The following is a 20,906-nucleotide window of genomic DNA, read 5'->3' on the forward strand; positions in this document are numbered from 1 at the left end:
CAGGGCTCAAATGCATGAACTGTGAGAAAATGACTTGAGCTGAGGTCAGATACTTAACCAACTGAGCTGCCCAATAGTTCATTTGTTCTTATTGCTGAATATTATCCCACTGTATATGTATATATACACATAGCACCCCCACCGCCAATTTCTTTATGTACCTGTGATAGATTTGGGTATCTTTTAATATTTGGTTATTACAAATAAAGCTGCTATGAACATTTGTGTTATATGAACATATGCTTTCAATTCTTGGGAAAATATCTAGGGAGTAGAATAACAGGGTGGTATGTCAGGTATATGTTTAACTTTTAAAGAATCTGTCAGTCTGTTTTCTAAAGTGTTTTTACCGTTTTACACAATTATATCAGCAGTATATGAGAGTTCCAGTTATTCCACATCCTCACCAACACTTGGTATGGTCACTCTTTTTAATTCTGGTCATTTTAGTGGTATCTCACTGTGGTTTTAATTTGCAGTTCCCATTATGAATAATAATATTGAGCATCTTTTCAGGTGCTTATCTGCCATTCCACTTCACTGGTGAATTGTTTGAATCTTTTGCCCATTTTTTAATTGGGTTGCCTGTCTTCTTAAGTTGTATGAGTTTTTAATATATTCCTAGGTACAAGTCACTTGTCGATACATGTCTTGCAAATATTTTCTCCCAGTCTGTGGCTTGTCTTTTCAAATTTCATAACAATGTCTTTTGAAAAGTAGAGTTTTATTTTTTATTTATTGTGGTAAAGTATATGTAACATAAAAGTTATCATTTTAATTATTCTTAATTTTTTTAATGCTTATTTTATTACTTATTTTTGAGAGAGAGAGTGTGAGTGGAGGAGGAGCAGAGAGAGGGAGACAGAGAATCTGAAGCAGGCTCTAGGTTCTGAGCTATCAGCACAGAGCCTGATGTGGGCTTGAACTCCTGAACTGTGAGATCATGACCTAAGCTGAAGTCGGATGCTCAACTGACTAAGCCACCCAGAAGCCCCACATTTTAACTATTCTTAAGTTTACAATTTAGTGGCATCAAGTACATTCGCACTGTTGTACAACCATCACCACCATCCATCTCCACTTTTTTAAATTTTTCCAGACTAAAACCCCATACCCATTAAACGGGAACTCCTCATCCCCTTTTCCCCCATCCCCTGGCAACCATCATCCTACTTTCTGTCCACGAATTTGACTATTCTAGGTACCTACACCTATTCTAGATCTATAAGTGGAATCATACAGTATTTGTCCTTTTGTAACTGGTTTATTTCACTGAGTATAATGTCTTCAAGGTTCATTCACGTTGTAGCATGTGTCAGAATTTCCTTCCTTTTTAAGGCTAAATAATTTTCTATTGGGTGTATATACCACATTTTGTTTATTCATCCATCAGTGGACACTTGGATTGCTTCCATATTTGAGCTATTGGGACTAATGCTGCTATAAACATGAGAATACAGGTAGAAAATTTTAATTTTGATGAAATCTGATTTACTGATTTGTTTTTTCTTTTATAGTTTGGGCCTTTTGTGATATACTTAAGAAATCTCTGCCAAACTCAAGATCACTAACATTCAACCTAAGATTGCTTTTTTAAGAAGTTACATTTACATCTATTATCTATTTTGAGTTAATTTTTGGATACAGTATGAGGCAAGAGTAGAGATTCATTTTTTTGCATATGGAAAGCCAAACTGTTTTGTACCATTTGTTGAAGAGATTATCCTTTCCCCATTTAATTACCTTGGCACCTTTGCTAAAAAATAACTGACCGCACATGTTGGTCTATTTCTGGATTCTCTCTTCGGTTCTGTTGATCTATATGTCTATCTTTATGCCAATAACACATTGTCTTCATTATTGTAGCTTTATATTAATTCTTGAAATCATGAAATGTAAGTCCTCTAACTGTTCTTTTTTTCAAAATCATTTTGTTATTCTAGGTCCTCTGGACATCCAGATAATTTTTTAAAATCACTCTGTCAATTTCTTTAAAGAAAAAAAAGCCTACTGGGATTTTGACTGAGATATTTACTCTAGAGATCAATTTGGGGGGAAAGGACACCGATAGTGAGTCATTCAATTCATGACCATAGTATACATCTCTTAGATGTTTTTATTTTTTCTCAGTAATGTTTGGAAAATCTATTTGAGAATCTTAGAAATTATTACAGACACCAAATCAGCTGGTCCACCTCACCAATTCCCTTTTCCTAAGGTCTTCTGGCAGCCCATTACTCCAGCAACAATCTCATAATTCCTTAGGCATATACAATCAGGATAGCATGGCCAAAATCAAAAAGAAACTGCCAATAAAATAGAACATTAAAGGAAGGTGAAATTATTAAGGTCTCAGGTGTTGCCTCCCACATTCGCTTATACTGAAAGAGATCCAAATCAGAAAGGGCTACACTGTGTCACAGGGCTAAAAAGCCAGAGACACTTATTGGGACAAATAATTCCCATGATTTCTTAAGGCTGAAAATCTCACTTATCAGTAGAGTCAGCATGTGAGCATCTTTCTTAAATAAACAGAACACTATAACATGTGAGATAGTATGGAGTATGAAGAGATTGGCTAGAAAATATCCTTATTTGGTAGAATTGATAAACAATCCTCATACGACCACTACAAACTTACTGTTGGACAGGACTGAGCTCGGGTCCAGATCAAGTCAAACTTCTCTTCCTACAGGTCAGAAAAGAAGAAAATTCAAAAACAAGAAGATATAAGGCCTCAACCGCACTTAAATTCACCAATATTGAACTCTATTCAATATTACTAAAAATATCTCTTAAGTTCTATTATTTACAAATCCCTCTTATGACAGAGAGAAAAATGTGATGTTATGTTTTGCTGCTCGTTGTCAGAACTACACGTCAAGAGTGGATATTTCAAATGTTCCAAACTCTGCAAGGGACTCTGCCAAGTGCCACTGAGGCTGTCTGAGGGAGAGCCAAGAATGCCTGTTCAAACAATGAGTCGGTATTAGAGATCTAAAATATCACAAAAAATATAGATCCTTTTGGTTGTTGAGCTCATGAAGGGCAAGGGTATATACATGTAAGAGGTGGGGAAAAAATGATAGCAATACTCTCAGAGCAACCAAAAGGCCTGGCTTTATTTTTCCATCTCTAAGTTTACCTCCTTAATCTTAAACTCATACATGTAAATTCAGTATCTATTTGTGTGCTTGATATAACTTAACTTAAATGGCTTCCTCTTTAGGAAAGAAGAATAGTGGAAGAACTAGCTGATAATCCAGTACATCAAATACTTCCTTATGGCAGAAGTCATTGTAAGGGCACCGAACCAGAAGAAGCCAGCAGCACCCCTTCCCAGACACAAACCTCAATGGTCAAGCAGTGGCCAGTGACTATCTCCAAGACAGCAATTTCAAGCAGGGAAAAAATAAAGAAAACACCACTTGCTAAGGGGAAATGCCAGAAAAAGCCTAGGAGGAGGCTCTAAGTCAGCTCAGTAATAGGTCACTTATAGACAAAAGGGGAAGAAAAGCTATGCTAGAGGCCCTGCCTGAAATTCCAACAGCGTGGCTGGGAAACACCAAAAAGAAGTAAAATACATTTGGAAATTGCTCAGCAACATGAACTTATACCATGCTCCCTTGCCAGAGACTTGAGTCTAAGAGACATTTCTAAACCAGAAAGAGGGAAAACAAGAGCCATAAATATACCATATGGAGCTTCCAATCTTTGGTGTTTAGGGCATAATAAAAACCCTCAGAGCTATAAATGTAAGTTCTCAAGAGGCAATAAACATTGGAAAGTAAAGGCAACTGCCTGCTAAGGGTAGAGACCTGACCTTCATGTTATAACACTTTCATTTTCCCCTCCAAACTACTTACAGGAATAACTGCGTAGACTGTATCCTTTGCTGCAAAATACTGCTGCCAAATCTGTACAAAAAAGAGAGGGTGTCTGTGACATGTGGGTAATCTTTTCAACCTGCGCCAAGAAATGGTGACAGCTTTCATTGCTCAGAGTAATATGCTATTTGACAACAGGGAAGAAAACCCAACGTGATGCTTTTATTACTAATACATGATTACAAAAAAGATTTAATACCATCTACTCTTCTAGATGATTAAACTGTAACTCTGTAACAAATTCCTGCTAGGAATGGACAAATGGATTCCATGATCTTGTTAATCATTTCTCTCAAGATGTGATGTGCCTGTATGTAACAGACATGCTCTTTTATCTTCTTTTTCCCTTCCCCAAATTCATATTCCCCAGCCAACTGTGGGCCTTGTCAGACAGCCAGGACATCAGTCATTCAGAACTCAGTGTCTGGAGTCAGGCAGACCTGGATGCAAATCCCAGCTCCAATCATTTGCTGGCCATGCTACTTTGGGCAAATTATTAGAAATCACTATATAACATCAATATAATCATCAGTAAAATAGCAATAAAACCAACCTAACAGGATTGTTGTGAAGACTAGCTGAAATAAAGTAGGTTTGTGCTTAGCACAACAGAATTATTATGCAAACCAGAGACAAGGTGCTCTGAGGGCAACAAAGAGGCACTTAACCCAAGTTAGGGAATGAGTGCCAGAGGAAGGGATACTTTTGCTGCATCCTGAAGAATGAACAGGGGTTAGCTGGGTGAACAAGGAGGCTGGGAAGACAAACACCACAGAAGAGACATATTCTAAGCAGAGAATGACAGCATCAGCAAAGGCACAGAAGTTGGGGAAGGCATCACAGCCAAGGTGACACCTGAGTGAGCTTTTGAAGAACAGGCCACCTTCCTTTAGAGATTCTCTGCTTTGTCAACATTTTCATTAAGATGGGTGAGACCTACAGTCAAAAAGAATGAAATCTTGCCATTTGCAACTACATGGAGGGAACTGGAGGGTATCATGCTAAGTGAAATTAGTCAGAGAAAGACAAAAATCATATGACTTCACTCATATGAGGACTTTAAGAGACAAAACATAAGGGATGAACATAAGGGAACATAAGATGAACATAAGGGAAGGGAAACAAAAATAATATAAAAACAGGGAGGGGGAAAAAACAGAGAAGACTCATAAATATGGAGAACAAACTGAGGGTTACTGGAGGGGTTGTAGGAGGGGGGATGGGCTAAATAGGTAAGGGGCACTAAGGAATCTACTCCTGAAATCATTGTTGCAGTATATGCTAACTAATTTGGATGTAAATTTAAAAAAAATAAAAAAGTTAATAAAAAAAAATTAAAAAAAAAAAAAAAAGATGGGTGAGCCCTAACTGAAGACACTAATCAAAGTATGATCTAACCAACACAGAGTATAGAGGACTATTACCTTCTAGGACCTGGGCAAATCACTCTGTCAATGCAGCCTAAAGTTGCTTTGCCTTTTTTTTTTTTTTTTTTTTTGCATGTCAGACACTGTCTTTTCATTTTAAGGACAGCACATCCAGCTATTTTTATTTAATCTATATTAGTAGATAGGTCATGAACCAACACTGAAATTTATAGAATGGACAGATGTTTACTAACACAGTTGATCTTGGTTACTCAAAATTCTCTTAACAAACACAAACTTATGTCTAAAATTGTAAGTCTGAATGATATTCACCACATGATCAAGCTGCTTGGGCCTGGCTTTTCTCTCTCCTAAAGGACATGCTTGGTGTCCACTTTCTATTGGCACTTCTTCCCAAAGACAGTTTGAGGTCTCCTACAGACTTTGCATAAGCCTCTATTAACAGAAGTTAGAACCTGTGCTGTTCTTATCTGTTTTTGTGTCTGTCCTTCTACTAGGTTAAAACTCCTTGAGAGTAAGGGATTCTCTCATTTAATTTATGGGTCTGACATACAGTCTGACATTTAATAGGTATTCAATAAATGCTTCTGCTGAAACAAATGATATAGCACCCGAAGAAAACTCGTGGCAACTGGCACAACTTCCGGAAAGGGAATATGAAGCAGAGTCAAACAGACAGGGGTCTGAGTCCCAGCTCTACCACTGACTAAGTTACTTAATCTTACAGTTTCCTCAGTTGTAAATTGGAAGTAATAGCACCTACTTTACAAGGCAATTATGAGAATTTAATGCAATAGTGCATATGAAGCATTAAGTACAGGACCTGACACACAGTCTACTGCTTTTATTATGATTTTGATTTTCTCAATATACCTAAAATAATTAATGGAATTACAAAGAATACCAATAGATTGATTATAGTCTAATTAGAGAGAAAAGAATCACAGACATGAAAATGTAAATAGCAATGCAAATCAAGGCATGTGGAATGACCAAACAGGCAGGATAGATGGTAAGTGCTTTGAAGTGTCCAGAAAGTTTCCTGAAGGAGAGCCTCTAACAGAGGACTCTGAATGCTAAGCAAATGAATATGGGAAGTAACCGAACATTTGCAAGCGGGTTACTAACAAAATACTTATTTTTATTCATTTACTTAAAAATACAAATGTAGCACTCACTCTGTGCCAGGCACTGTTCTATATGCTTTATAAATATTAACTCATTTCATTCCTCAAATACCTCTAAGAGATAAGTACTATTATTATCTTCACTTTACAGATAGGGAAACTAAGACCCAGAGAGATCAACTAACTTATCAAAATCATTCCTGTAGAGTGGCAGAGCCAGGACTTAAAACTGGCAGGTTGGCCTAGAGTCTGTGTTCTTAACCAATATACTATGCTTCTCCATAATGAAACTGGTAAGGTTATGAGAGGTGGAAAAGCAGCGAGAAACAAGAGCAGGGAAACCTATTCAGACAGGTAGTACAGCAAGCCAGGAAACGGTACTGATTATTTATTTTTTGAGAGAGAGAAGAGAGTGCACATGAGCAGAGGAGGGGCAGAGAGAGGAAGAGAGAGAATCTTAAGCAGACTCCACACCAGTGCAGAGCCTGGTGAGATCATGAGATCATGACCTGAGCAGAAATCAAGAGTTGGATGCTTAACGGACTAAGCCACTCAGGCACCCCAGTATGGATGATTTTAAATAAGATGTGGGCAACAGGAATGAAACAGAAAGGCGAAATGTGAGTTGGTGAGACATATAGGAGTAAAACCAATAAGGACAAGCTTTCTTATGCCACTCTTTTTCATGTAATTCATAACTTTTCCTTTCTATGACCACCTTTCATTTTGGCAGAAAAAGGTATCAAGAAATGTATGCTGCTTTCTACTTCCAGATTTGGTTTACAGAGCACACATTTTCATAAAGTATGCCAATCCATTTTCATTCATTACCTGTCTTATTTCTTCTGCAGTTTTGTCTTTCACCATCTCAATGTTAAAGATTGAACTGAGAGTCTGGATGACAAAATAAAAGGCAATTAACATCCACAATTTAAAAAATAAAATAGCTTAGCTCTATCTATAAGCCTTGTCAGATGCAACATATCAGGACAGTGGAGCAGATCTTCGGTAAGTAGAAAACATGTATAAGAAAATCTGCATGCCCAGAGAAGTGAACCCCTAAGCCCAGGCAGATTTTCACAGTACTATTCCTGGAGAGTATCTATAAGTACTTTCTGAATGCTTCATCCTCACTAATGAGCACTACAGCACCTTGTAGCTGGTAAGAGAAGAAAATCTGGTTGTTACCTTAACTGCTATTCTACCAGAGGTGGCTCCTTATTTGCAAATTAAATGAGCGTAAACATGCTTTGATCTTTCAAAAAAATACTTCCTATAGAAAGAAAGGGTATCTTTATTTCTATATTACTGTATTTACTTCATATTTCCCATAGCACCCCCGGGACCCAGACTATGCTAGAGGTTATATCAAGGACGTAAACATTTTTAGAAATATTTCTCATCTCCACAGTTGGAAAAAAAAAAAAATCGTCAAATTGCTGAACCACGGTAAATATGTTCAAATTTGCAGCCTCTTGTTATAGATGTTCCACATGACTCCAGACTTGGATCTTTAATTAGAAACCTACCTTGTCCTTAGTGAATCCTCTGCTCACAGGCTGTTTCCCCAGGGGGTCTGTCTGAAATACATGTTGAGACAGGATATTTATCTGTGCTTTACTCATAAGAAAAAGACCACTAAGCTAGGTGAAGGGCCCAATATCTCATTTTAGTAATTTGACACTACAGAACTCACTTTTCTCTATTCTATATAGTAACTGTACACACTGTTCGAAGAGTTATTGTTTGTGATATAACTTTTCTATGACTAAGCTTTTGAGATACAGAGATGAAAAAAGATTCTTTGTTAGTAACTACCATCTAATGGTACTGAGAGTCCATTCCATACCTGCCACTATGGACATGAGGGACTCCTTCCCAGAATGAGAGCTGCTTGGGTTTCCTGCGCTCTGCTCTCTCTGATCTGCTCCATAGTGAGCCACAAAGAAGGCAAAAAATGAAAAAATGTATTTTCCAAGGCTACTTCTTATCTGTGACAGCACTTCTGATGGCAGCCATCCTCATCAGACTAGAGTGTTTTCCAGCATACACTCTTTTTAATTTTTTTTTTAATCTTATTTTTGAGAGAGAGAGAGAACACGAGTAGGGGAGGAGCAGAGAGGGGGAGACACAGAATCTGAAGCAGGCTCCAGGCTTTGAGCTGGACGTCAGCACAGAGCCTGACGCAGGGCTTGAACCATGAACCGTGAGATCATGACCCGAGCAGAAGTCAGACGCTTAACCGACTGAGCCACTCAGACGTCCCTCCAGCACATACTCTTAATATTCCCTCCATCAAATTAGTGATTATTTCTTCTCCTGCCCACTATTTCTGAGAAAGGCCACATCCAGGAAATCCTATTTTGAGATTTCTGATAGCATGGATGGTTTCTTCTGAGTCTTCCTCTGAATTTCTTAGTTCAAGTCCATGCTTTTCAGAAGGAGTATAATCTATACCTGGGATTCTGAGGCTAAAAAGCACTTTCTGCACAAAACCCTGTCTTTTGTTATTCTGTGCCTTCACAAATTCAAACCTTTCATAAATGATGCCCACAGACTGGTATCCATAAATTAGACAAAAGTCTGGTGTAGAAAAATCTATTGGATACACCCTGGTCTTTTTGGTCATACCCCTATCCTGTGGCAGCATCCTAATGCAGTCTGTCCTTCATATGTAAACTTTCCAGAAAAGAGAGAATGGATTTCATTTTCATACCACTCACCTTCATATGCGTTGTGAAAACAAAACAAATGAAGCCCTCCACCTGCACAGCGCCTTCTACTCTTACTCACTAAGCCTGATGTATTCTTTTTCCACAATGTCCCTCCAATCCATTCTTTATTTCCATTTGCACTTATAGAAATAACAAATTTAAGCTCTAAGTATAAGCTTAGTGTGTTTTATCTAACCCTAAGACACCTCTTAAGAAGCACCATTATTTGATGCATCAGAAAATGACGCTAACTAAATAAGATAGCATACTTTCAGATCACATCAATTTTAAGACAATTTTGGAAATGTTAAAATGTAAAAATAAAAAAAAAGTAGGCTTTGGAAATAATGAAATAAGGTAATTAAAATTATAGTTGAAAGTATGTGCCCAAAGTGTCAAGAGCACTTAATAAAACATTAAAATGGGTACATTAATACTCCCCTACAGATGCTTTGGAAATCTGTGTGGACAACTTTTCTATTATTACAATAGTTGACTGGATGAAGACATTTGTATTTATGGGAAGGGAAGGGGTGCCAGGAGCTGTGATCTTGCTGATGAGTTCCACATAATGAATTTTCCCTCATCCTGCACAACTTTTCAGGGTCTAGCCAAATATCCTTGTAAGTGAAAAACCTTTTTACAATTACTTGCATCTAGAATCTAATTCTCTTTCTTTCTTCCTTCCTTTCTTTCTTTCTTTCTTTCTTTCTTTCTTTCTTTCTTTCTCTCTCTCTCTCTCTCTCTCTCTTTCTCTCTCACTCTCTCTCTCTTTTTAACATGGCTTTAACAAACACTGAAATTTTCAGAAATGCAATTATTATGTAACTTAAAAGAAGGTTGTACATTATGGAATCTCATGAGGATCACTGAAAACAACATCGCTTATGATTTGGGAGTTTTTTTAAAGTAATAATGTAACACCCCTATACCAGTCAATATTTGCTGCTTACGTCTTCATGGGGATTTCACATGGAGGCGAAAACCTCTGATGACTGCATTAGGTTTCACAGCATAGTTGTGCTCAAGAACTTAGATACTAAATTTCACTTATAAAAATTTCATTTGTATCATTCATTCATTATAGAAAAATATCATTCATATCATCTACTAAATAAGTATTTTATTAAAAAGTTCTTTCCTTTATATTACAGCTAGGGCATTATATTGATTTTTTCCCCCTGAAATTATGTGCACCAGTGGGTTACATTGTCTACATACCATTTCAGTATAGAAAATGGAGAATTAAAAAAACTTTTTTTTTAAAAAGGGGATGTTGGGTCTCATGTGGTAGGGAACCAATGACTCAGAGTTAAGAAAAGGCTTTGGGAATGGAGTCATTAGCCCTCTTCTATCTACCTAGATAGTAAAGACAGAAAGTCATTATTTACCCAGGAGTTGCCATAATTTAAATTACATTTTAGGGGCGCCTGGGTGGCTCAGTCGGTTAAGCATCCGGCTTTGGCTCAGGTCATGATCTCACGGTTTGTGAGTTCGAGTCCCACGTCAGGCTCTGTGCTGACAGTTCAGAGCCTGGAGTTTGTTTCAGATTCTGTGTCTCCCTCTCTCTCTGTTCCTCCCTCACTTGTGCTGTCTCTCTCTCAAAAAATAAATAAACATTAAAAAAAAATTAAATTACATTTTACTTACATTTTATCTTGTCATCATAAAGTTGAATTTCTAACTCTGTTTACAAAAGGGGACAAAGAGCTTTCCCGTGTCACATTAAAAGTTTATAATATAGTAATATTTCCAAGAGCTACTGACTTGTAATCTTGGCACTATAAATGTTTATTATAGGAAATTATATTTGTTAAAATATTGTAGTAGAGACCTGTTTGTTCACATAAAGTTGTAAACTATATTTGTCATAGGAAGTTGAATTTGCTCCCCAACCTTGCAATGATTAACCCAGTACCTATTGCTTTTGTTCTAATGAACTCACTCAGTTATTAAAAAACTGAGCGGATTCTCTTAAAATTTAAAACACCTAAGGCAAAAAAAAGTTATTTTCCAAATTAAATAAAAATCTCTCATGCTAAAACACAATGCAGAATCCCAATTTTCTACTGTATGTTATCTCAAGTCTACACCTGGATTACTGCATATCCTTCCTGGTGTTAGCCTCTCCCACTCCAATTTGTTCTTTTTCTTTTTTCTCCCCCAAGTTGTTCTATGTACCACTCTAGATTAGTATTTTTTTTAATGTTTATTTTTGAGAGAGTACACGTATGTGTGTGTGCGTACACGCACACGTGAGCAGGGAAGGGGCAGAGAGAGAGGGAGAGAGAGAGAGAATCACAAGTAGGTTCCATGCTCAGCATGGAGCCCAATGTGGGACTTGATCTCACGATGAGATCATGAGCTGAGCCAAAATCAAGAGTCTGAAGCTTAACTGACTGAGTGACCCAGGTGCCCCTAGGTTAGTATTTTTCAAATTATAGGTTGTGAAATCAATTTACTAGATTGTGACCAAAGGTTTTTAAAAGAAAATAAGATGCATTGCATGTACTAAAAGTAAGCATTGTTTTGTAAAAACTTTGCTTCAGTTATAATCATACACATGTGTGTACTGAACTGCAATGTAAAATATATTTCTTACTGTGGCTTATGATCAAAAAGTTTGAAAAGCACTGCATTAGATTTCAACATGCTTTCCCCCAGCTTTGATTCTTGTTTAAGGATAATAATAGCTATGAAGCACTTTTTTGTCCCCTGATCCCTACAGCCCACTGCCATGTGTGCCTTGCTTTGACCACTCTACTGCATCCCCCCAGAAGCATGCCTTTTTCATCCCTCTGTTTCTCTACCACGACCACAGCACCTTGCCAGAAAGAGCAGGATACCCTTTATGGATGGAGCCTGAGATGAATATAATGAGGCTACATTCAGGGGGGTGGAGCACTGGTGAGCCAAAAACACAAAGGGGGCAGGTCTTACCTTCTGTTCCACACATTTGATGAAGTCACCTTGCCTGGAGTGCCCCACTGGCTGCTTCCGAAACTCACTGCGCTTCTCTAGTCGGGATTCAAAAGCAGCTGGGTCAGATCTGATTAAAGGTAAACCAAAAGTTAAACTACTTGAGCCTTTTTGGATTTGGAAATAACAAAGCATCATGTTCCACTTCCAGAGAGAGAGGACACAGGCATTCAGAGGTTGAAGGATTTGCCTACAAATCAAGAAAGTGGACAAAGATATCCAGTTATTTAACAACTGTTAATCCTCAAGGGGCCTGTGTACGATTCTTCTCCTGCAGGATATTTCCTAGGGTGATGCAGAGCTTGGTCCCTCAGGTACTTATACTCTACATCCTTGGAATTCAGTCCTCAAGATGGGAAGGGGACTTTGAAGTCATCTTGCTTGGTTGTCCTACTCAGGCAGGAGTCTAATAGCACTCCTAGTAGATGTTGTTACTTGAACACTGTTACTTGAACACATTTAGTTCTTGGACATCCTCTTTCCCCCACTCCCAGGTTAAATACTTGTTTATTCAGATGCAGATGATTCAGAGGCTTTAGGCAGCCTATTTTGCAGGAGATTTAGTATCTGAGTATCTCCCTGATTCTCTCCCAAGACGTTGCTCCTCCAGATGGAACAGCAGAACTTGTCCTTTGTGTCAAAATGAAGCTAGTCTTCAGGCTATGTTGGGGCTGACATCCTTGTTAAGAAGTCTCCAGGCTGTGTAGGCAACAAGGTGATATTTGCCACTGTACACTTTGGTGAAGACCTCATATAGGGATTCCAGCTCCTGGGCCATAAGACCTGTCATAGGTGAGGTCTGCAGGATCCAAAGGGCATCGTGATCACCACTCTGGTGAAGTCCTTCCCGGTCAAGGCATTGTATGGGACTCCTCTTCCATAACACTCCATTCCTCCATTCCAGAGGAACACCACTCCCTTCATTGCCATTACATGGGCAGATTGTCTTCCTCCCCTCCACAGCAGAGCAGCAACTTAGTACACAGTCAGTCTAGCGGTCCTGTCCTGTGGGATGTGGCACCCACCCAGCTGGGACTGCAAATGCCAGGACCAGGGTAAGTGCTGCAAGCATCCACAGCTGTACCTGGGTCTGCTATGGTGAGTGGGTAGAGTGAGTGAGGAGCAGCCCAGACATTGGAGTCTGTGCACTCCCACCTTGGACATCTTTTATTATTAAAACATCTGAGCCTAAATCTATCTGTATCTTTCACTCTTAGGAACAAGAAAAAAAAATGTCTAATTCTTTTTATCTGAGTACTTGAAAATCACTATTATGTCACCCTCTAAATTTTTCTCTAGGTTAAACTTGCCTTAGTTCTTTTGGCCCTTCTTTATATAGTAATTTGTGAATATTTCCTCACTATCAACCTGCTCTCTGGAATTTGTCCACACTCTAGATATAGTGGGTCTGGAGCTAGATCATATCCTCCCAATTCACCAAAGCAGAGTATGATGCAAAATCCAGATACTAGGCTGGAAGGGGTCAGCAGGGCACACAGCCTTGTCCTGCTATTGGCTCAAACCAAACCTGGGGCTGGTGCTACAAGAGCCCAGGTTTTCGTGAGTATAGAGAGACTGACAGATACTACAGCGTGAGAACCTTGTGTGGAACACTACAGAATATGGACATTATCCAGAGTCATTGTGGGTGCTTTAGAAAGCTCACTCTTTAGGAGATGTCAGTATGTGTAAATATTGATGGGAATGATCTAGTGGGGAAGAAGAATAAAACATGCCATTCATTGGTTCATGAGTAAGAATGAATGGGAGCTGTGAAATATTCAGGGTATGAGTAGACAACTCTGCTAAGATGCCTGCCTGCCTGTGAAAGGGATCAATGAGAAAAGACTGGAGGGGAATGTAGGTCAAGGAAAGGTTTTAAAGATGAGAAATTCTTGAGTATATATGAACGTTGCTGAAAAGAGAGCAAAAATTCTCATTCCTTTATTCTGTCATTTTTTTCAAAAAGAGAAGACAGATCACAATAGCAGCAGTGAGCTGGACTGGGGTGGAAGTGGTGAAGACTAGCTGGTGGATGACTGCAAAAGTCCAGGAGATGACGGAGGAGTAAATTAAGGCCATGGAAGTAGAGGTGAGACAGAACTCAAAGAAGTTAATAGTACTCAGTCTTTGGTTTCCCAAACCAACTGCCTGCCCACCCTGCCAAATTCTCTCCCAAGCCCCTTTAATTTTCATCTTTGATCTCCTTCAGTTCTTCCCACTTAAACTCTTCAGACCCTCCCTTGGTCCCCTTACACCCACCTTAAGCCTCTTGATCTCCAAGTCCTCTTATCTGGAAGCTGAGAAGAAGTGTTAGGAATCCTGGATTCCAAGACAGATGAATCCCAACCAGCTGTGTGACCTCTGCCAAATCTCTGATGCTGATTCTCAGTTTCCTCATCTTAATGAGAGGATTCGGTGGTTGATCCAACTGCCACACCATTAGTCTTTGACGCCCTGCTCCCTCCCCCAACTTCCTTTCCTTGTAGTCAGGGCTGTAGCTAGAAACCTGGGAACCCCAGTTCTAGGCCAGGCCCCAGTGAATCAATATGTGACCTTGAGCAAGTCAAGTCCTTTCTATGAAAGGCTCCACGTTCCCATTTCTATAATGAGGGCAGGTCTCTTGGAACTGCCTACTTCATAAGGTCTGACACAGGATTCCACCTCTGCATTTTGAGAACTAGAGCAGAGACAGACAACTGGGGGAAGAGCGAGGACTTTGCAGAGACTCTCAGCTCTGACCCTAGCTGTGCGATGTTAGCAAGTGACCTTGCTTCTCTGAGCCCAGACGCATCATCTATAGAGTAGTGACAGCAACCGGGCCCGCATCGCAGGGCTGTTCTAAGCACCGAGGATGTCGGATCCACCAGAAACGCGGGCCGCGCGCCGCCCCTCCCAGCCCGCCGCCGGCCGGCCGGCGCCCGCACCTGCGCAGCTGCTGGATCTTGTCCCGGTAGCGGTCGTAGAAGGGGTTGGCCTCGAGCTCGGCCCCGGCCCCGCTGCCGTCGGCACCCCCCGCGGGCCGGCCCGAGCCGCGGCGCACCGGGAACACACGCAGCTGCGCGGGGGACACGAGCCCCAGTCCTAGAGCGCGGCTACGCACCGCGCACAGGCCCCGGTACAGACCGGCCACCTGCAGCACGGCGGGGCCCGTGCCACCGGCCGCCGCCACCACGGCAGCCATTGCCACCCCCGCCTCCTCCTCCTCGTGCGCGTCGGCCTCAGCCCGCGACCCGCGCGCCGGCTCCATCGCGCTCCGGGTCTGCCGTGCCCCGGCTCCGGCACCGAGGTTCCGCGCGCGCAAGGTTCCGGGCCCCGGAGAGGGCGAGGTGAGGCGCAGCGGGGAGGAGGGAGCTTGCCGCTCTGCCCGCCGCTCGGAGCGCCACGGCCCGCCTTCTCCCTCGAGCCAGCTGGCCTCCACGCCCTCCCGCTCGGGTCCAACAGTCTGTGCGCTCCAAGTCTCTTCTTAAAGCCGCTCGGACCTGTTGCTGGTCCTCACGGAGATTGCTCCCTCTCAGATTCTCTTGGCACTCGCCGCAGTAGTTGTCCTTCAGCATCCAAGGCCCCTTCATCAACTAGAATCACAGTAACAGCTTCTCTTTACTGGGTGTTTCTGTGTGCAGGACACTAACTGCTTCATACCCTGTGAGGCAGGCTTTTTCCTCATTTTACCAATGAAGAAACTGAGGCTGAGGGTCATTAAGAGAACTTGTCTCAAGGACTGAACTCTTTGCAAGATGCCGGCTGCCTCCGAAGCCTTGTCTCCCTCTGCTTCCTGACATCCACTTTGAGCGCCAGCCAAACTGAACTACCCTCTTCCCTAAAGAGACACCTGGGTCTGTCCCTGACAAGTCTTTATTTTGGCTGCTTTTGATGCTTGGAATGTTCTTTCTTTCCTCTCTCTTGACCCAATACCATCTTTTTTTAAGTTTATTTATTTATTTTGAGAGAGTGTGTGTATGAACAAGGGTGGGGGGACAGAGAGAGAAGGAGAGAGAATTCCAAGCAGGCTTCCCACTGTCAGTGAAGAGCCCAATGCTGGACTCCATCTCACAAACCATGAGATCCTGACTTGAGATCAAGAGTGGGACACTTAACCGATTGAGCCACCCAGGTACTCCACCACAGTCTTCTTCATCCCCTTGAACCAAGTGGGAGCTCCTGAGATCATGGACAGTGACATCAACATCTCTGTGTCCCACTCCCAGCACAGGGCCCTGGAACAAGCCTATGATGGCACTGATCAATTTGTCTTCATGGACAGACAGACTTCATGACTTCAAGTCTTCATGGACTTCCTGTCTGGGTCTTACCTGGTAGAAACACTTCCTGAATGGTGGATTCCTCTGGGGCAGGGTCAGGATCTTCAACTCTTCTCAGGCTAACCTATACTTGTGGGGATTGGCCCTGGGCCCTGACCTGTGCTGGAAGTAGTGTGGTAGACTCTGAGATTAGTAAGTCCTTCAAGTGTGCTGACCTATACCTGCCTCAGGATCCTTGAACTGGCTGATCCCTCTGCTTGGATCTGCATGAGGCTCCCTCCTCATCATTTATGGCTCAGTTTACAAGTCAGCACCTCAAAGGGACTTTTCTTGATGCCCCCTATCCCTTTATATTCTTTATCCCACTACCTTATTTTATTCTCTTCATAGCAATTCTATCTGAAATTCTTAGGTAGTTATTTCCTTGTTTACACTTATTCATGGAGCTTACATTCTAGTGGGGTAAGAGACAAAAAATAAACGGTTCACCCTTGAACGACATGGGTTTGAATTGTGCAGATGCACTTACACGTGGATTTTTTACAACACTGTAAATGTGTTTTCTTTTATGATTTCCTTAACATTTTCTTTAGCTTACTTTATGTGTAAGAATATGGCATATACTGTATACACAAAATATGTGTTAATCTATTGATGTTATTGGTAGGGCTTCTGGTCAACAGTAGGCTATTAGTAAAGTTTGGGGGGAGTCAAAAGTTGCACATGGACTTTCAACTGTGCAGGGGATTGTTGTCCCTAACCCCCATATTGTTCAAGGGTCAACTGTAATGTTAGGTGATGATACATTCTATGAAGAAAAACAAAACAGGGTAAGAGAGATAGAGATAAGGGGACATTTGTGCGGAGAGTTGTTGGAAATGAGGGAATCATCTATCTGGATATCTGGGAGAAGAACCTTCCAGATAGAGGGAACAGTAAGTGCAAAGGCCTCGATGCAGGAGCATACCTGCCCTACTTTTGGAACACCAAGGAGGTTCTTATGTGAAGAGGTATGGGAAGGGGTAGTTAGATCACTTAGGGCTCTGTAGACCTTGGTTGAGGACTTTGTTTATTCTGAGTATGATGGAGAGTCAATGTAGGTTTTGAGCAGAGAAGTAACATGCTCTACTTTTTTTTTTTTTAAATCTACTTTTTAAAAGCCTCTTTCCGGTTGCTGGTGAAATACAGGGCATGTTGTGGTGGGTGGCGGTGGGGTGGGGGTGCTGCAGCAAGGATGGAAGTTCTCCCAAGGGTGACCAATTTGTCCTAGTTTGCCTGAGACTTTCCTGTCTTTAGTGTCAAAAATCTGCTGTTCTGGAAACGTCCTCAGTCCAGGGCAAATGGGGATGGCTGGTCACCCTACAGGGAGACCAGTACTCAAAGTGGGGGAGGGCAGTGCTTAGAAAGAAGTGATAGTGATGGGACAGTGGTTACATTCTGGATGTGTGTTGAAGGCAAGGCCTAATGATTGTGCTCATGGAGCAAATGTGGCCACAAGAGAATAAAAGGAGTCCAGGGTGACTTACAGGCTCTTGGTCTGAACAACTGGAAGGACAGAGTTGCCATTTATGGAGAGGAGGAAGTCTGGGGTAGGTTTTGGAGGCTGGATGATCAGAAGTTTGGGGGGCATGTTAGTTTGAGAAAACGTAATAGACTTAATCCCCGTAATGGTAGGCATGTCAACCAGGCTGTTAGGTGAATGAGTTCAAAGTCCTGGGGAGCAGTTTGGGCTGGATATAAATAAAGTGTGAGTTGTCAGTCAGTGCATGTATAATATTTAAAACCACAGTCTGGATGAGATCACAGAGGGAATGAATATACATAGAAGGCTGAAGACCGAGCCCTGGGGCACATTGACATTGAGAGATCAGGGAAAAGAGAAGAAATCAGCAAAGACGATGAAAAGCAGGAGTGAGTGAGATAGGAGAGCCAAGGGCAAGTGGAACCTGGAGGGAAATCTGTGCTGAATAGTCACAGGCTAGGGGACTAGAAAGAAGGAATTGAATGGTGCCAAGAAGCTGAGCTAGGCCCAGGGTTGTGCCTGCAGGGAGGCTGACTTGGGCTTCATTTAGGGAAGGGCTTTCTGACTGAGCTGCCACAGGAGGTGTGGCAAGTCCCTGATTCAGGTGAGTCCTGAAGCATTGGCTGCTGGGTAGAAGAGGTCTACCTCCAGGCCTCAAGCATCTGACAGGAGTTGGAGTAGCAGCTGTCAAAGTCCCTTCAAACTGGAGATGATGGGATTCTGGGAAGCCAACAGAAACAACTGTCACAGAGTTGGGGGGCTAAGCTGAGCCTTGAAATGTAAGTGGGTGTTCAGTCGGGGGGAAGTGGGGAGGGCACTCCTAGGTGGAGGAGCATTATGAGCAAAAGTCCAGAGATGTGAATAGGCAGGGTCTGTTCAAGAGTCTGGCCTGGTCAGAGGGGAAGGTATGTAAAGGATAGGGAGGAAGGTGAGGCTGGAAAAAGATGTAGGGCCAGATGGTGGGGAGCTCCTACAGGGCCTGATGCTCAGGAAAGATTGGCTAACACTTGTTGAAGGAAGGTAACTAAACAAAAGAGAGATTGTTAAGAGTCAAGGACTGAGGTGTTGATCACTTAGTTCCCTTGCACAGGTTTCGACAGGTATCCATCAACTGTTTCTTAAAGCCCAGCAACATGGATAGACCCTTGAGAGACCTGGGTCCCTTTCCTGGGGTCCTGTCTTCACCGTAAGGGGTGGGGGACAGACAGTTCAGTGGGTGGATCAGTCCCTGGAAGTAGAGACACACTATGCCTATAAGGACACCATTGGATAGAGTCCTTTCCTTCGTTTACCCAAGGCTTCACAAGCCCTGCCCCTAGAATGTTTAATGCTCAGAACTCACTGACCTCACCTTTAGGGAACAATGGGGCTGAGCATTACAGGGACTCCTATTGACTAGGCAGATGGGTAGGTGAGCCCCCTCTCCCCAGAGCCATCAGCTGGGTACCAGGGCTCGAAATTATGGATTCCCAGCGGGAGGACCTGAGCCTCCCTGGTGGTAAATGCCCCTTCAGTTCCTGCCCCTTGCTTTGTGCCTTAGCTCAGAGCAGGCACCCAGGGTAAACGTTTTACATGGATGGGGTGGTGGCTGCCTGCCTGGAGGTGTGCTAAGCAGTTAGGATATAGTTTCCTCTAGAAAACTAAGGATTGAGGGCAGAGATCACGTTTCTCTGCGGAACCAGAGGGGGGTTCTATGAATACCCTAGGGCTATCACAGCTGAATGGGTAAGGGTATGGTGGAATGGGATGGGATACCTATGTCCTTGTCAACTGATAAACTTTAACTTCCTTGATGGGCCTTGCCTTTGGTAAGGCTTCTCAATCTGATGGATTGGATGGGGCCAGGATGGTGAATCAGAGGCTTGACCAAGCCTGGGCAGGTCATGCCCCTCTAGACCTAACTTTCCTTATCCGTAAAGGACTAAAGATGGCCTCTTAACCTCCCTGGAAATCTAGCATTGACTAAATAAGAGAATGATGAGACAAGTCAATGAGGGAAGGGAGGAACGGAGAGTGGTTAAGTGGATGGGATAATTGATGAAAGGGTTAAGGGAAAGAATGAGAAACAGCTCAGGCCCCAATTAGAGCTATCAGCCAGCTTGCCTCTTTTTCTTTCTTATTGCCTTAGTATGGGTCTCATTGTACTTTGGATTCCTGGGGCTGTGTTCTGTGGTAACCGGTGGCTGCATTCTCTTTCTGCACTGGAGGAAGAACTTGCGACGAGAAGAGCGTGCCCAGGAGTGGGTGAAGGTGATGAGAGCCGCCACGTTCACCTACAGCCCCCTGTTGTACTGGATTAACAAGCGTCGGCATTATGGCATGAACACAACTGTCAACACGGGCCCTCCCCCTGCTGTCACCAAGACCGAGACTGAGGTCCAGAATTCAGATCCTCTGTGGGAACTGGACGTCCCTGGGAGCAGGAGCTCTGTTGCCCAAGACAGCAGCCCCAAGGTGGAGGCCCCTGTCCCCCCGCAACCTGCACTGCAGCTGGTCCCCAGGCAGGCTTTACCTTCCCCAGTGCTGCAGTCCCGGACCAGCTCCCCACTCCTGGTGCCCATCTTTCAGGAGGTGCCCTTTGCCCCTTCCCTGTGCAACCTGCCCTCAATGCTGAACCACTCGGTCTCCTACCCTTTGGACACCTGTCCTGAAAGGAATGTCCACTTCCATTCCCTCCCCACGATGGTCCATGAAGACCACTGCTTCAGTGCCAAGGCTTTTGCCTCAGAATTATAGCCACCTCTCACTGAGGGTGGGAGCTGGAAGTATTATGGGCAGAGCAGGAAAATGGACCGAACCTCGGGGAGGTGGTATTGACACACAGACCAGAACTCATCTGGATGTCACATTATGAAAGACTAAAAAAAGTCCAAGGCTCCCTTGTGTCTTATTTGTCTTTAGGAGGGCAGTGTCCTTCCCCTGTCTGATGGGGGCACTTTGCAAACCTAGCTGAAGGTCACCAACGGGACCTTCATAAATGGGAACAGGAGGGTTGGCTGTGGGGAGACACAATGGAACTCAACATCC

At 42.6% G+C, this 20,906-nt stretch overlaps 2 protein-coding genes across 10 annotated transcripts in view; one reads left to right on the forward strand and one right to left on the reverse strand.

Moving 5' to 3' along the window:
• Window positions 1–15,445, reverse strand: part of ATPAF1 (ATP synthase mitochondrial F1 complex assembly factor 1) — a 27,864-nt gene extending 12,419 nt beyond the window's left edge. The window contains exons 1-6 of one of the 2 annotated variants that reach the window (XM_027059285.2): window positions 15,023–15,445; window positions 12,057–12,165; window positions 7,932–7,982; window positions 7,234–7,296; window positions 3,867–3,917; window positions 2,642–2,689 (exon numbers count right to left, since the gene is read on the reverse strand). In XM_027059285.2, coding sequence (XP_026915086.1) covers window positions 2,642–2,689; window positions 3,867–3,917; window positions 7,234–7,296; window positions 7,932–7,982; window positions 12,057–12,165; window positions 15,023–15,345 — 645 coding nt within the window. In that variant the 5' untranslated portion in view covers window positions 15,346–15,445. The remainder of the gene's footprint in view (window positions 1–2,641; window positions 2,690–3,866; window positions 3,918–7,233; window positions 7,297–7,931; window positions 7,983–12,056; window positions 12,166–15,022) is intronic. The other variant, XM_027059284.2, reaches the window with a different exon arrangement.
• TEX38 (testis expressed 38) lies at window positions 14,169–20,769 on the forward strand. Of its 8 annotated transcripts, none has more exons than XM_053213784.1 (2): window positions 14,169–14,187; window positions 20,087–20,766. In XM_053213784.1, the coding sequence occupies exon 2, from the start codon at window positions 20,133–20,135 to the stop codon at window positions 20,613–20,615; it is 483 nt and encodes a 160-aa protein (XP_053069759.1). In that variant the 5' UTR covers window positions 14,169–14,187; window positions 20,087–20,132; the 3' UTR covers window positions 20,616–20,766. The 8 variants fall into 8 exon arrangements, with proteins under 8 accessions (XP_053069759.1, XP_053069754.1, XP_014926965.1 ...); XM_053213779.1 differs by lacking the exon at window positions 14,169–14,187 and adding an exon at window positions 18,201–18,658 and having other exon boundaries at window positions 20,008–20,765; XM_015071479.3 differs by lacking the exon at window positions 14,169–14,187 and adding an exon at window positions 19,089–19,377 and having other exon boundaries at window positions 20,008–20,765.
• Window positions 20,770–20,906: the final 137 nt, after the last annotated feature.

The sequence above is a fragment of the Acinonyx jubatus genome, chromosome C1 (genome assembly GCF_027475565.1).
Source record: "Acinonyx jubatus isolate Ajub_Pintada_27869175 chromosome C1, VMU_Ajub_asm_v1.0, whole genome shotgun sequence".
Classification (NCBI taxonomy): Eukaryota; Metazoa; Chordata; class Mammalia; order Carnivora; family Felidae; genus Acinonyx; species Acinonyx jubatus.

Coding starts and splice junctions, on each gene's coding strand:
- TEX38 (XM_015071479.3), top strand. CDS start 19,341: ATGGATTCCCAGCGGGAGGACCTGAGCCTCCCTGGTG. Junction 19,378..20,007: donor GGACCTGAGCCTCCCTGGTG/GTAAATGCCCCT, acceptor TTATTGCCTTAG/TATGGGTCTCATTGTACTTT.